The sequence below is a fragment of the Mastomys coucha genome, unplaced genomic scaffold (genome assembly GCF_008632895.1).
Source record: "Mastomys coucha isolate ucsf_1 unplaced genomic scaffold, UCSF_Mcou_1 pScaffold20, whole genome shotgun sequence".
Lineage (NCBI taxonomy): Eukaryota > Metazoa > Chordata > Mammalia > Rodentia > Muridae > Mastomys > Mastomys coucha.
In genome coordinates, this window is record NW_022196903.1 from 23,191,902 (window position 1) to 23,209,074 (window position 17,173).

At 40.5% G+C, this 17,173-nt stretch overlaps 1 protein-coding gene across 10 annotated transcripts in view; it reads right to left on the minus strand.

The window, feature by feature from the left end:
• Window positions 1-17,173, minus strand: part of Znf800 (zinc finger protein 800) — a 190,646-nt gene that overhangs the window by 37,038 nt on the left and 136,435 nt on the right. For 3 of the 10 annotated variants that reach the window (XM_031381320.1, XM_031381329.1, XM_031381326.1), the window contains exons 1-3: window positions 15,540-15,677; window positions 14,489-14,607; window positions 9,828-9,923 (exon numbers count right to left, since the gene is read on the minus strand). In XM_031381320.1, coding sequence (XP_031237180.1) covers window positions 9,828-9,923; window positions 14,489-14,549 — 157 coding nt within the window. In that variant the 5' untranslated portion in view covers window positions 14,550-14,607; window positions 15,540-15,677. Of the gene's footprint in view, window positions 1-9,827; window positions 9,924-14,488; window positions 14,608-14,799; window positions 14,925-15,091; window positions 15,697-17,173 lie in introns of those variants that run through there. The other 7 variants (XM_031381323.1, XM_031381322.1, XM_031381321.1 and 4 more) reach the window with 7 other exon arrangements.

Here is a 17,173-nt window from a genome sequence, read left to right on the forward strand (position 1 = left end):
ATGGCTGTGAGCCTCTACATCTGTGTTAGTCAGGTACTGTCAGAGCCTCTCAGGAGATAGCTACATTTTACGACTATCCTTTTAAACTTCAGTTTCCATTACTTCAGGCTCTGGGCCAACATGGAGTTATGCTATTTGGTGATAAAGCAAACACCCTTTTCCCTACTGAGAGGGAATTCTGACTTTTACTCAGGCTTCTTGATAGCACTATCAATTTATATATCTCAAGCCTTTATCCATGAGAAATTTTGCCCCAATTCCAATTACTTATCAATATAATTATCATGGTCTAATATAGCTTATCCATTAGATTATAAACCCCCAAAACAGCCAAGACCAAGCCTACCATTTATAACCATTAGTGTTCAGTTCTAATAATAGAGAAATGCTACTGACCTAAGGAATCTAAGCATTGTGGTGAAAGATCAAAAGATGCAGAAGAATAATTGGCAACAAAAATTATCAAAACTTTGTTTTTACAACTTACTAATCAATATAAATAGCTGAATTTTGTTACTTTCATTGACAAGGTATCCTGAATAATAATACACTCAAGACCATTTAAATACTGAATGTTCTGTCATTTAACAAGCATTTTTTGCCTGTCTATGAAGCTCTGGTACTACTGAAGAATTAGAAACTATCTTAACATAGTGTAATTAAAATTGTAGGGTCTACTACACCCAGACATTAGGTAGAGCTCCAGGAAGCCTGCAGAAAGGTGGGGTGGAAGGATTGTGGGAGCCAGAGGGGTCAAAGACACCAAAATGCAACTCACACAATCAACTAAGTAGGGCTGATAGGGTCTCACAGAGACTGAAATGTCAATTATAACCCTGTATGGGTCTGTGCTAGGTCTTTTGTATACATGCTGTGGTTGTTTAGCTTAGAGTGTTTGTGGTACTCCTAACAGTGGGAGTAGAGGGTGTCTCTGACTCTTTTGCCTGCTCTGGGAACACTATTCCTCCTGCTTGATAAGGGTTTGTGCCTAGTCTTATTACATCTTGTTATGCTATGTTCTGTTGGTATCACTTGAAAGCCTGCTCTTTTATGAAGGGAAACAGGAACAGTGGATCTGGAAGAGGTGGGGTGTGGGGAGACTGGGAGGAGGGGAGGAGAGGAGCCTTCAGTTAAGATGTACCATATGAGAGAGAATAAATAAAAAGAAAAATGTAGGGTCTATAAACGTTCAATGTTTCTAACCCAATCTTTAGCAATTTACATTTAATTTAACTTTTAATAGTATATTTTATTATGTTAAAAATAGGCCAAACCTCAAAATTCTATTGTAAAAAGATAATACAACTTGATAAGTGTAGCTAGACTTTTCTACTTTGTGTGTCCTTCTTTTTCCCACTCTTTATCCCAACATTCCACCCCTGGTTTCACCCCCTGTTACTAGATCACTAGATAGGAGAGAAGGAGGGGAGGGGAGGGATGCTTGATTCTAATTTCTTTCTTCTTGTTTCTTCTTTGAGTACAACTACTAACAAACTACAGCCAACCCCTCTAATGACCAGCCTCCAGGGGACTAGCACTGTGCCCTCTGAAAATTCCCCAGATTTCCAAACATCACACAATTGCAGAAACTACCAGCAGCTGGCAAAACCATGCCGCTCGCTGCTAGTGCACGCGGCAAATCATAGAAAACTGCTTCACAGCAGCCCCATATCCCCACACCTGGATCAAACCATGGTCTTACGATATTTCTGTGTTTCTTAACGAAACCAAATTCCCAGAATTCTCACTACAGGTAAGATTTGTTAATCTGATCTTATCTAGCTGGGTTTTTGTTGTTGTTGTTGTTGTTGTTTTGGGTTTTTTTGTTTGTTTTTCCAGACAAGGGTTTCTCTGTGTAGCCCTGGCTGTCCTGAAACTCACTCTATAGACCAGGCTGGCCTCAAACTCAGAAATCTGCCTGCCTCTGCCTCCCAAGTGCTGGGATCAAAGGCGATTGCCACCAACGTCCCGCTTTTTTTTCTTTTTCTGTTGTTGTTTTGTTTTTCAAGACAAAATTTCTCTACGTAGCCCTGGCTGTCCTGGAACTATATTGTAGGCTAGGATGGCCTCAAATCAGAGATCTGCCTGCTTCTGCTGGGATTAAAGGTATGTGCCACCACCACCTGGTTAGTTATATATAATATCTGCGGGTTTTTGTTTTTTTTTTTTTTTTAGCTTATCCATCTTGTATTATAGAACAAAACAAAACTAGTCATTTCACATTACTAAAGAGTTCATGATAGTCAGCTAGTATATTTGGTTCATATCTAGCCCCAAAGTGATTACCAAACTATGTGAAGTAAACCAAGGATTGAAATACTTCAGCTAAGCCTCTGTAACAAATAAATATTTAGTTTCATAAAATGAAGCTGAATATAGGGAGGGGAAAAAAGGAAAACTTTATGTACTGGTTCTCAATTAAAAGAACCACTATACCCAAAATAGAAATTGAATCTTGCCTTTAAAACATAGTAAACAGAGCCTATTGTGGCAAGTATACCTGCAGGATATAGCAAAGAGACAGAGGCAAGAGATCATGAGTGAGGCTAGCCTGGGCTATACCTTTAGTTCTGCAGTTAAAATCACTTGCGAAGACCTGGATTCAGTTCCCACTACCCATATAAAGGCTCATAACCACCTATAAATCCAGTTCCAGGGGATCCAACAACCTCTTTGGCCTCAGCAGGTACCAGGCATGCATACGGTGCACAAATGTGCATGCAAGCAAAAGACTTGCATACATAAAATAAAAATAAATCTTTTTTAAAAAAAATTTTTTTGAGACAGGGTTTCTCTGTGTAGCCCTGGCTGTCCTAGAACTCACTCTGTAGACCAGGCTGGCCTCGAACTCAGAAATCCACCTGCTTCTGCCTCCCAAGCATTGAAATTAAAGGCGTGTGCCACCAATACCCAGCAAAATAAATATTTTTTTTAAAAAAGCTGACACTGAAGGAAAAATGACTGAAGAAAAATAAATCTATTTAACTAAAAAATGCAACTAAATGGGTTAGAAAGATGGCTATGTGGGTAAGAGGATGTTCTGCTCTTACAGAGGATGCCAGTTTAGTTTTCTGTACCCTCATCTGGAAGCTCATAACTGCCTTCAACTCCAGGTCCAGATGGATCCAGCATCTCTAGCCTCTGTAGGTATCTACAGAGTACATGTTCATGGTACTAAATTTACAAACATACACACAGACATACATGCATGCACACACACACAAATGTAATTAAAAATAATTTAACTTTAAGTTTAAAATAGCAAATAGCATTTTAAAGCATCACCAATCTTATATAAGCATGAGATTAATAAGCAGTAAGTAAAAGACTATTTCCTTAAATTAGGTCACTTTGTCCACTAGGATCTCTTGATCTTAAAAAAAGAAAAACATCAATTTCTTAATTATTCCTAGTTAGTTCTATTTAGTAGTGAGCATATTACTTATTGCCAATAGGCATAAAAATAGCATTTTCTCTATCCTATCAGTTACAAACACTTTCCTCAAAATACAAACACACACACACACACACACACACACACACACACACACACGCCCACTAGTTACTGTTGACTCAGGTACACCAGTTTCTTTCGGGTCAGATACAGCAAACGTTCTCTTGCTCCTCTGTCCTCTGTGTGCCATCACCTTGTGACTTGTTCTATAACACCTCCTTCCCTGTGCTGACTGATAGGCAGATGTCAGCTCCACTAGGAGCCCTTCTCTGAGCTTCCTATTAAGAATCTATCACCTGCCCTCTCAACGTCCCTCCCATCTCCCCAGCTGCCCCACTATCTTGCATTTAGTCAGTGTTATGTGTACCCACTATGCTACGATATCTAAGAGACGATGCTCACCACTGTGTTCCTATCTTCAGGACAATGCCTGGACGACTTTATTAACAACTCTCTATATGTGGTTTTCTTATGCTACAGACTTACAAATGAGAAAACTAAGATGTGTCTTATTGCACAAATAGATATTAAAAGGTTTCAGCCACCATTTAAGATGCTATATTTTTCCCATCATAACAGAATGGATTTATTCAAATATCAGCTACCACTTTTCTGATTGCTTTGTCACAAACAGACATAGCCTCTGTCACACTAAAAGTCTTCACCCGAGACACAGGCATGCTAATCTAGATAGCATAAAGTTCATCCATACTTGTAATCCCAAGAAAGAGGTGTGCTGATTTTATCTAAATTACTTTTAAAAGAAAAAAATTACTCTTTTTGCTTTTGTTGTTTAGCTTCTTAAATTACCTTAGAACTTGCTGCTTAAGAAATTTTCAATCAGGATCTTAACAACAACAACAAAAGAAACCCTCCACCCACCCGTAACCCTGATACATACAATAATAACTTAGAAGCAGGATAAATTACTTTAAGACTGTGCCTACTTGATGAACCTTTCACTTTCCCTAACCAACACTTAATGTAGCATCTATTAAATGTCACATACAATACTATTCAATTCACTGGGAATATGTTAAGGAAAGGATATGGTTCTGCAGTACTGAAAACTTCAAGCTTGTAAACTACCTGCTCTCAAGAACATAATCCTACAAGACATGTTTTGAAGATGAATGCTAAAAATAACAAATTAACCCAAAAGATATCTAGTCCCATTTTAAATTTCCTATAATTGCTATGTAACAATCAAAAAATTTTATCACAGGCTGAAGAGAAAGTCCCACCACTGAGAGCACTTGCTGCTCTTCCAAACGACCACAGTTAAGTTCCCAGCACCCAGATCAGTTGGCTCTCAACTGCCACAGCTCCAAGGGACCTGATGCCTTCCTCTTCTAGTCTCTTTGGACACTGCACTCATGTATACATGTACACAACTGTGCATGCATAGAAACAAAAGGGAAGAAAGGAAGAATGAATGAATGAATGGAAGGAAGGAAGGAAGGAAGAAAGGAAGGAAGAGAGAAGGGATGGAGGGGAGGAAGGAGGGAGGGAAGGAAGGAGAGAGGGAGGAAGGGGAAGGAGGGAGGGAAGGAGGGAGGAAGATTCCAGTCACAGAATAGAGCACTCTCTGTTATACATCTCTCACAGGCCTTACTTCCATGCTAAGGTTAAGTAGAATTAAAAATACAGCATCAAAATTCAGTCATGGCTTAAACTAACTTCAATTAAAATTACTTCAATCAGAAATAAATAAGTTTGAGATGAAAAATCTAGGAAGACAACCACAGCAAAAACCATAACACAAAACACTTCTTACTTTCCACCAGCATACCAAAATTAATAATTTATTCCTTTCTGGGGAGAAGAGGATGAAGTTCCTTGCATATAGTAGTATAATGTATTCTATATGTAAAGAACCTTTTCTTTATAATTTTGTATATTATTTTTTGTATTATTTATTATAAAAAGTTAACATGTCAATTTTATACTAAAGACTAATTTTGAATGCTGGGCACCTTCCCTCATTTTCCTGTTTCTAACTTTAGTACATTCTACAACTTCTTTGCCTCTGTAAGATAAACACAGATTAATCTCAACTAAATCAATATAATTACCTAAAAGATATTGTGGGTTTTTTCTTCAAAATTCTGTTTTGAAGTTAGTAAGAGAGAAAGGAAGATCAACAGAACATGTTAAGAGGAAGAACTGGGCAGTGGTGGCACATATTTTTAATCCCAGCACTTGGGAGGCAGAGGCAGGCTCAGTTTCTGAGTTCTACACCTGCCTGGTCAACAGAGTGGGAAGTCCAAAGACATCATATCACTGGTGTAACCCTAGAAGTATTTCCTTGGGCACGACAAGACTCCAGGATAGCAAAGGCATGGTGGAGGTAGTACCAAGAGCTGCTATTTGTAGCAAACAGCAGGTTTCAAGTTATCTAACCATCAGGGTTCAGGACAGAAAAATCTATCCCACATCTAACTTTACAGTAATTCAATAACTAAATTTATCCACAAAGTAAAGGTGCAGAAGAATGCCAGTCTGCTACCATTTCTACTGGGAGGAAACCAAGGATATGTTTCTGCATGGATAAAAGATCCCCATAAAAAAGGACACAACTACACAGCAGTCGTCACTTGTGTAAAAGGGGTAGTGGGAAGCTTACTTTTTGTTCTATAAACTATCCACAGTATCATTTCCTCCTCCCACCAAAAAAATCTTACTTAAACTGTTTACACATCAAGCAGTTAGAAGTAGATAGCAGAGGTAAGAAAGAAATTTTAAAGCCAAGAAAATAGTGCAAAGCTGACACAAACACTGAAATCTAAGACAGTAAGAATGGGTTAAAACTGTCAAGCAGTCAGTGTAGCACACATGAGCTGGTGAAAATGAGTCAACTCCTCCCAGACACAGCTATCCAGCTTGGGTAGGAATTAGTATCAGCTCACAGACAGCCCAGTGTAGGAGGAAGAAAGTCAGATCTCAAAGATGACATAGTAGTTGAAGACTACTATCTGAGCTTGAAGATGAAAGCAGATCCTACAGCAAGCACTACTATCCAACTGCCTTCGCCTCTGGCTCTTGCTAAGCAGACTCCTGGACTTCACAGTAGTCCTGCCAAGTTATCTATCAGATACACAGTGCTACCAGGATAGCTTTTTCAATGCAAAGTGTGTGACCTAGTTACAGTGGAAAGAGGTTGGAAAGAGATGAGTCACTGAGGGTGTGCTTATAGAAGACTGGGTCAGGGAGAACCTGAGTCCCAGGTTAGAATGGACGTTAAACCCCTAAGTCATGTGGCCCACTCTCCTAAGGTTTACCTTAACCTGAAATACCTTTGTACTACAAAGAGCTACTTCAGTAGACTTTAGATTTGTTAGAAATGTGAGAGATCACTGTCTTGAAAAAAATTAAAAGTTTCTGATTTATAGGACGCAATAATGAAGTGATTCTCTTAATCCAAAATTAGTTTCTCTGCACAACTTTGCACATTTCTACATCACCTTTAATTTAAATTATAGTATTTCCAGAACATATATACATATATACCTCAAGGCTAATGTGCTGGGGAGAATTTTTAAAAGAACACTTCTGGCTAGTTTTATATCAACTTGACACAAGTTAGTCATTTGAGAAAAAGAGAACTTCAACCAAGAAACTGCCCCCACTAGATTGGTCTGAGACATCTCTGTGGGCATTGTTTTGATTGATGATTGATGTCAAAGGGCCCAGCCTATTGTGAATGGGCCACCTTTGGGCACGTGGTCCTGGATGCTATAAGAAAGAAGGCTGAGTAAGCCATGAGGAGCAAGCCAGTAAGCAGCATCCCTCCATGTCCTTTGCATCAATCAGCTCCTGCCTCCAGTTTCCTGCCCTGACTTCCTTCAATAATAGACTATAATATGAAGATAGAAGATGAAATGAGCTCTTTCCTGACCAAGTCACTTTTGATTATAGTGTTTTATCACAGCAATAAAATCCCTAACTAAAACAACCACATTTCAAAAGATAAACAGCTGTGGAATGACCCCAATTCAGATTACCTATCCCACTGCCTCATTCTTTAGTTTACATAGTAAGAACTGCCATATCAGACAGTCAATGACTATAGTGCATAAGAGAATTCATCTTTAAATATTTTCCTTCTGTAATGGTTTAAATGAGAATGGCCCCTATAGGCTCATATACTTGGACATTTAGTCACCATGCAGTGGCACTATTTAAAAGGTCTAGAAAGATTAGGAAGTATAGCCTTATTGAAGGAGGTTTGGCCTTGTTGGAGAAAATTTGTAACTGGAGGTAGGGCTCTGAGCTTTCAAAAGCAGAACCCAAGCCCAGTTGTCAGTGTGTCTTGCTTTATCTTTGTCTGCCCCTCCATCAATCCCTTGCCAACCCCTCTCTCTTTCTGCCTGTGGACCAGGATGTAGCTCTTAACTGCTGCTCCAGTGTCATGCATGCCAGTGCTTCCTGCCATGATAATGGACTAAACCCTCTGAAACTGAAAGCAACCCCAATAAAACTTTTGTAAGAGTTGTGGTATCTCTTTATAGCAAGAGAACACCTTCCAAAATTTAAAAAACACACGAACTTTGTATACATAACATTCTGAAAAGCACTTTATAAGATAAATCATTTATGAAGTAATCAATTCTAAAAAACTAAAGCAGTATAAAATAACTTTAATTCTAAATTATGAATTCTTTAAGAAAAAAAGTTCATTCCAAAAGAAAGAAAAGAAAATTATGTTATAAAGTTGCTAAAACAAACAAAAATAAACGACTCTTCTCTTATGCAAGAAATATAAACTGCTCCTAACAAGTGAAAGTTATATGTTCATCGTATGCAGGAGACTTTAACTTGAAGATTATTCTGTTAATCAAAGTTGAGTATCAAAACTAAAAACAAGTATTAAAAATTAGGTAGATACCTAGCATAAAGATAGGCATATGACAGGCACTGAAACACTACTGTAGTAAAGACAACAGACATGAAAGTCATGTCTAAATCTATAAAATAGTTCTCAGAGGTCAGAGAAAAAAAATTACTCTATTTCTTTGAACTATAAAGCAAATGTCTATTTCTCCCTCTACATTTTTTCTTTAAAAAACTACTTATGTATTTTATATGTGTTAGTTTGTGTGCATCTATATATATGCATAATATGCACATACACATATATACATACATATATACATACATGTTGCATGCATACAGTCATGGAGAACATGAGAAAAGAGTGTTGGATCCCTTGGAACTGGATTTACAGACAACTGTAAGCTGCACAGAGAACTAAACTTGGGTCTTCTGCAAGGGTAATAGGCATTCTTAACCACTGAACCAACTCTCCAGTCCCTCATCTGTAAAACTTTAAAACAAATGCTTCAAAAAACTTCATCCACAGTTTTATATAATCATGCTTTCCTTTAGACCTCAGAAATTTTTCATTAAGATAGCAGCTTTAAAATAATGACAAGAGCCTACTATCCAATAATCATGTGTCCATTCATTGTATTTATTTGCTTATTGATCTCTGACTAAATAGTAATGTCACAAGATAAATCTATTATAAAATGGATAAAGGAGTTATAAGGGTCATAGCAATCTATAATCTTACTGTTAACACTGGAGCCCTAACTTCTCATTACTTATATATAATGAGTATCACCTATTTCAAAGCACTGAACTGTAATTGCACAAATATAATATATAGCCAATTCCTATAATAATCTACAAGAAATAGAAGCTCAGAGGTTAAGAGCACTGGCTCCTCTTCCAGAGGACCCAAATTCAATTCTAAAACACCGACATGGAGGGCCATAAAACTGGTTAAACTGTATCCGAAGATATCCAGTGCCCTCTTCCAGCTTCTCTAGGCACCAGACATGCATGTGGTACACAGACAAACAGGCAGTCAAAACATTCAGACATGTAAAATAACATAAAAATAATTTTTAAAAACAAACAAAAGCTTAATAAATTTATCTTAAGATATCAGGGTTAGATATGTCTTTTTTTTTAACCCTGTACTCTAGTGAAAATATTGAAAACTCCAGAGTTTGGCAGGAGGTGAGCCTCCAAAACAGAAATGATAAGAAAATTAACACAAAATGATATCTCATATATTTTAATAAAATTTACACCAAAGTTTATAAAGAACTAGAATAATTGAATCTTAAGAAGTAACAGCATTTTATCTTAAAATATACCAGATTTCTCTAAACTACAGAAAAAAATTTTAAATTAATATTTAGTTGGTAATATTGAAAAAGAATTTCTAGACCAAGTCAATACTTATTCATTTGTTTTAAAAATATGACAACTCAAAGTATTCTACAAAGAAAATCAATATACAAGCCTTCTACAAAGTTTTTAATTACTGTGATATTTGAAAATATAACTAAAATGTTCATACCTGATCGAAAGCACTCAATTATTTGCTGAATACCAGATTTGGATGTCTGTACTGGTTGCTGTAACAAAGGAGGATCTCCAGGCTCCAGGATATAAACTATATGAAAGACAAACACACACCCCAACCCACACACAAAAAGAGGGTTATTGAAATCATTACTATTGAATCAAATAGTATTTTGCTACAATTATGTTAATAATGAGAATACCCCCATATAACACCCATATATATTCATATATGTAAAATTTACCATCTTTATAAGACAAATGAAGCAATGGAGGAAAAACCTCAATCAGTCCCAATCTTAAAGACTCAGTCAAGGCTAGTTAGTAGGTCTAACAGCAAATACTTACTGCTTTGGCATCATCCATTATAAACTGCTTGCCTCTTTGTTTCTCTTAGGTAAGAACTACATTTAACAAAAACTCTTAGCTATACCCAGTAAACCCTTCCAAAAGCCTTAAAAATAATCTGATCAAGCACCCTGGCCAATCATGAGAATAACTCAAACCCAATTTCTGAAAAAAGAAAACAGGCAAGTATTCAAGGCATACAGGACTTTCACTGAAGAATCTGTAGTACTATACTCAACTGAGAAAAACTTCAAATTTCAAAGTCTCTTTATAGGGACCAAACAGGGTATAGACCATGACCTATTTACATTAACATGCATTACACAGATATAGAAATACATAAATTTAGTTGATATGGCTATGTGTATAAATGATAAGAGAAAATTATCTTGGCAGGATACCAACAGAATTGAAAGATTCTGTCAGAGTAGGTTATCAATTTTTAAAAACAAAAATTTTTACTTTCATATCCAGTAGTCATTATCACCTCCTCTCCTTTGCAAAATTCTCAGATAAGTAGAAAAGAAATTAGATCATGTGACACAGGCAGCTGAGAAGGACAACTGTGTTTCTATGTGTCTCTCTCAAATAGCAAGTTGTAGTAAAGAAAAACCAACCATTTAATCCTTTTTTAAGAACGTAATGTCCTACCTAATTAATGGCATAAGCCATGGTCCATTCTCTTGGTATGTGGTTTGGGGGAGCAAGTTTCCATCCATTGGATACGCTACTACTACTCTGCACCTTAGACCTGGACAGCAATTCCATTGTGGGCAGAACAGCTGAGGCTGTTGCGCTGTGCAAACAGATGCAGCCTTAGAGTCTCCTTCCTACCAAGTGCTCAGTGCACACAAACAGGAGGAACCTTATCTGAGAACCTTTTCATTTCATCAAACAAAAGCTTAAGAAACACTCTAGGTATAGAAAGAGAATACACAGACAACTAACTCAGCTTGGGAATTGATAAAAAAAAAACTGCAGTAATAAAGAATGTAAGACTCCAGATGCATACTCCCTGCATGTCAACTGTGTAGCTGTTCACTGAGGTATAACTAGGACAATTAAATGCTCAGATCTCATCCTCTTCTCTTATCATGGAGCTAACAAACTTTCCAAAAAAAAAAAAAAAAAACCCAAGAACTTTGTAATTATTAAATAAGATATGATAAAAACTAATCAAAACACCCTGGGATATAGCAAGTGCTCAGTAAACATCCCTGCAGTAGCAGCATTATCATGAACAAACAACTGCTTTCCTGACACCAAAACAATCTTTTTTACAAAATGTAAGTCAAATCCAACCTGTAAGAGAAACAACAGCAGAGGTTTTTTACCAGTCTGTTCGTGGTGAGTCAGAAAGATCTTTTTTCAGTAGCTGTATATGATAGCAACTGATAACTATAAAATATAATTAGCAATGAAGACTGGAAAAATCTACTAAATGTAAAGAACTAAGGACTGGCTTTATAGGGGCAAGAAGTAGAGAATTAGAAAATAAAAAGAAGAAAGAAAATACAAATAGTAAGAGAGCTATGGGGGAAAATGGACTTTGTCCAAGAGTTCCTCCTTCAGGTATATACTCCAAAAAACCTTTTTGTAATATAACAACTTCAACTTGCATTTAAGAATACCCACACTCAGAGGTAGAGCAGTCTCTTACACGCCATCCTCAGAGACTCCCCAAGAGAACATACACACCCTGAGCCAGCTTCACATGGGCACATTCACTTAGTAAACGTATCTATGTAGCTCCCATTATTAAAATATACTTTTTCATTTTAAATGTACTTGTATACACACACACATATATACATACACACATATCTGTACTTTTCTAAACTGTCCTCTTACATAGCCTGCCATCCGTTCCAAGATCAAATGATCAGATGCATCCAGGTTACAAATGTTTTAAACAATTACCTACCCAACTAAAAACACCCAAAACCCTCGGAACAGTTTACTCTCTTCCAAGAGCACATATCTATTTTTGCAAAAGTCTCTCCTGCCTTAAAACAAGTTCCGTAAAGATCTTTTTAACCATGATGTCTAGGATATGCTTACTGAAAAACAGAAGTTGGAGAAGTTGGAAAGCAAAACAGGGAATTGTTGAGGAAAGGAGAAGATAATGGAAAACAGATTTTCCATGGAATGATAAATGATGGATCTGCATGATGGTTACATCACATCCCTTGTTTTTTGAACTTCTGAAAACTTCTACTTAAAAAAAGTTGTTAAAACAAGAATATGCATATATTGATTAAGACTTCTAATAACACTCATTATAAACTGGCCAATTCCATCAAGACATAATGGTCTCATCTCAGGCCTCACCTTCTGTCCATAATGCAAATGACAGCAGACCCCTCATGAAAGCTAATTAAAGCATCGCATCCTCATACATGCATCTGAGGACAGCTTAATGACTACCATACCATACTTCTTCCAGACCTGGAAATGCCCTCTCACTCAGCACACACCTTCCCTGCAATGATGACAACAAACTAACCCAAAAGTCATCAAGTGTCTAGCTTTCCACTGAAATAATCATTCCAAAGCATTTAATTCTAAAAAGGCATATTTTAATAAGTAGCAACTTTTAATTTTTAATTAATGATATTTAAAGACTTCTTGTTAATGGGGAGTAAAAATTCAATCCACATTTAAAAATTAAAATCTAGAAAGCATCTTTCTCTTAAATACTTAATTACCAACATGTACCATAAATCATGTTCACAAATTATATTATTTGTTTAAATCTATCTCTTCCCACTCAAAACTATATATACATATGTGTATGTATGTGTGTATATATATATACACACACACATATATATGCATATATATGTGTGTGTGTATATACATATATGTATATATATATATATATATATATTATATATGAGGAAAACAGTCTTTTTCACCATTTATATCCCTAGTGCCTTGGGCAAGACCTGGCACCTAAGACATGCTCAATAATGATTTGTTTAAAAAAAATGTATAAGTAAACTAGTAAAAACCAAGAAATACATCTTCACCTCAAATATACAAAAGGTAAGGTATAAAGGGTGCTGAAGTTAGATGGGTCAGGAGATGAATGAAAATGAGGTCCTTCCTAGAGGTCCCTGTTTCATTAGGTTAAAACTGATCTAACCAAACACAACAGACACAGGCTGGAGTCAAAGGGTTATTGTCATGTACAGAAAGGAATTTCTTCCCCTTTACTATTACCATTTTTCTATTACTCAAAAAAAGTAACTTCAAATACACAGTTATAAAAATATAAATACATGGCCAGGGAGTGGTGGCACAGGCCTTTAATCCCAGCACTTGGGAGGCAGAGGCAGGTGAATTTCTGAGTTCGAGGCCAGCCTGGTCTACAAAGTTGAGTTCCAGGACAGCCAGGGCTACACAGAGAAATCCTGTCTCGAAAAAAAAAGAAAAAAAATCTAAATACATGAGTATAATTAAAATATTTCAATTAAAAGCAAACCAAAGTAGGGGGAAAAAGTTACCAACCCCAGTAACTTTAAAGTAAAAACTGATAAAAAAAAAGCCTTTATTTGTAGTTGACAATACGTTTTCAATGATTCCCTTTTAAGATAAGGCCAAAGTTCTAAGAACAGTTTACAAGTACAATGTCTATCAAATTAAAACTCACTAATAAATTCTTTATGAGACTCAAAAAAGTTTTAATATTTTACAGAATCTGCCCAACATAATGAAATACCTTAAATACTCCACGTTTTCTAAGCAATCTGCAATACAATAAATTCTATCCAAAACACTGAAGTTTTTTTTTTAATTCAAAAAGCTTGATTGTCCCTAGAGGGTCAATCAACCTTCTTGACCCAAATTAAACTTTTGGCTTTGTTTGTTTGTTTGTTGGGGGAGGGAGTGGTAAACTTTATCCTATGGTTTAAAATACTTCAAGGGTAAGTTATTTTAATGATAAGCCATTTTCATGAAGATGAATGGTAGTAATCCATCACCTATCTTATCTTTGCCTTTTTGTTCCGTTTGAAACATTTAGAGCAGGGAGTAAACCAATAACAAAGCTGCCTTGAAAAAAAGAAGGGAAAGGAGCTGACCGATCTTATGGTGGAAATGATTGACGGTGACACTTGTGGCACTTTCTCTAGGGGATCAAGCAAGGGAGATCTCCAGTTTGTCCAGGCTTTTGGCATTACGCGAGTAGTTTTACGCTGGAGAAACCCAGTTACTTAGGAAAGACTTCTTAGAGACAACACAGAAGGCAGAGTAGCTCTGGTGGAGGAGAGCAAAGACACTGGTGGGGTAAAAAAACGGACTTACCTGGTTCGCAGCATCCGTGATGATGGTGGTCGGTTTGACAGTATTTGTCCCTCAAAGGCATTTTTAATGGGTGCGACCTATTTTCCTTTCACTGTGAGAAGCTCTTCATTGCGGCTTGGCTGTGGACAGAAGCACAAACCAACCCATCACTATCCCTGAACTTCTGGGGAGGCTAAGGCTGCATTTTCCACAGATCAACCCGCCATGCGCTCTCCGCTCTCTCACCCCGGGCCCGCACCTTCCGCTAGGAAAAGAAACCGACGCTCGCCCGGCCTCCAGCCCCACGTCCCCGCACAGGTTCACCGCCCTACCCGGAAACGCAGCGTCCGGCGCGCAGCGCAGCGCAGCGCTCGGCGAAGGCCTGGCGGGCTGCGCGGGCGGCTGCGGCCTCGCCGTGCTGGGCAGGCGGGCAGGCGGGCAGGCGGGCAGGCGGGCGGGCGGGCAGGCGGGCGGGCGGGCGCGCGGAGAGCCGGGCGCGGGACGCGGGGTGCGACGGGGCCCCTGCGCGGCCGACCAGCAGCTCGCGCCCTCCCGCCACGCACGTGCGTCTGGGGGTCTCCCCGGAGCAGGTCGGGTCCGCGCCGACAAGTGCGCCCAACTTACTCAACTCCGGCCGACCTGGCGGCCGGCTGGCCGCGGCACCTAGCCGGGCGCACGACGCGGCGGAGGGCCCCACCTGGCGCAGCCCCGGCGCACCGCGTGAAGCCGAGCGGGCTGCGGCCCGGCGCGCTCCCAAAGAGTCCCCGGCTGCGCCGACGCGGAAGCGCCACAGCTCACCACGTCCTCGGGCCGCGGCGGCGGCGGCGGCGAAGGCGGCTCACGGCAGCCCTCCGCGCTCCGGGCCGGCGAGCCGGCGGCGCGCGGGCGCAGGCAGTTGACAGGAGGAACCGCCGGGCGCAGCAGCCGAAGGAGCTGGAACCGGAGCAGGCAGGACTGAGGCGCCCCTCGCCGGGGCAACGGCCGCGCTGAGCCCGGCTCCCCTCGGCGCCGCTCCACCTGCAACGGTCCCCCGGGCTTTGGAGAGGGGCGGGGAGCTGCGCGGGTCCCCCACCTGGGGCCTTTCGGGTAGCAGATGCTTCGGGAAACTTTATGGAAGTCAGTCCCGTTCTCTCTGGGCCGCCCCTTCCCCGGACTGCCCGAGCGGCCGCCGTGGAGAGGGTAGGAAGGGGGGAAGCAAGAGAAGTCTCCGGCGGCGACAGGGAGCGACTGACTGACCCCGGACGGAGATGGGGCGAGGGCAGGAAGTGACAAGCTCACGGAGTGGGTGGGGGGAGTGTGGCCGGCACGCCCGGCAGCGCGGCGCGCATGCGCTGGGCGGCCGGCCCCGGTGGGGAGGCGATGCGCGGGGCCGGCCTTGGGGCGGGCGGGGGGCGGGGGGAGACTGCGGGGCTGGCGGCGCTGAGGGCGGCGGGGTAGCTGGCGGGCCTCGCTCCGGCGCGCGCCCGTGCGTCCTCCCGCCGGCGGCCGCCGAGCGCCGGCCCGGAGGCTTCGTGCGCCCGGAGGTGTGAGAACCCCGGGCGCGTCCTCCGTCCTCCCCACCCCCGGGCACGCGCCGCCAGCTCGGGCACCAAACTGTTGCTCCGCGCTGCTGCGCTTCCGCGGACCCGAACCGGGGAGGGTCGGGGAAACGAAGGGAGAAGAGTAGGGACTGTGAGCCCGAAGTGAACCGGATTGGGAAAGCTGTCAGGAGCTGGCTAGCCAGCTGTGGGTCTACACGTCCCTTCCTGGAACTTGGGAAATGAAGAGTCTACGCCCGCCAGGCTCTGGGGAGAAACGCGATGGGCAACGTTCTGAGGGTGCAAGCCTGGAAATGAATTTGGGTCACATGGCTGGCACGCACTTTCCCTCTTGGGCTCAGGCATCCTGTTTGGAAAATCCCCGAAGATCAGATCTAAGATGGCCATCTTCTGTCAAATCTACAAACCTTGAGCTGCTTCTCGTATCCAGTAGCTGCTGGTCCCGACCTTCTTCCCAACTCTGAGACGGAATTCTTGCCCTTGCTAACTTCGCGCAAATAGGTTTCAGCTATTGGGCAGGGTATTTTAAGAGCGCCCATTTGACCTTTTTTTTAATCTTAAGATTAATAAAAACCACAATTGTCTACCTTAAGCGTCTAGTTTTGGAGCTTCTGAAAGAGTAAAGTTTAGGAAGGTATGCTCTATGTATTTGGGATTTTGTTTTTTGAGATGGTCTTGCTATGTAGCTCAGGCGTGCCTGGAACTGAGTAGCCCAGGATGACCTTGAAATCAGGATTTTCCTGTCTCTATGCACTTTCCTCCTCAAAGCTGGGGTTACAGGCTGGCACCACACTCAGCTCTGTGTTTGTGAAGAGAAAAATCACAAAATCAATTTTCAGAATTTGAAAGTTTGTAAGCAAATGGAGTTGTTACTCTTGGACTATTAAATGAAATACTTACATAGGTCTGGTACAGTTAGAGCAGAATAAATGATCTGCAGCTACACAGGATATTATAGTTTGATCTTGTTTTCTGTTTCATTGTCAAGAATCACACTACCCACATGAAGCAAATGCAGATTGCAGGTCAATATTCTACAAATTGCTTCTTCTATGTGGTGTATTATGCAGCCCTTAAAAATCATATTTGGAGGTTGAAAAGATGGCGTTGTCAGTTAAGGCTGAACAAGAAGACCCAAGTTTGATCCCAGAACACATGTTACAAAAAA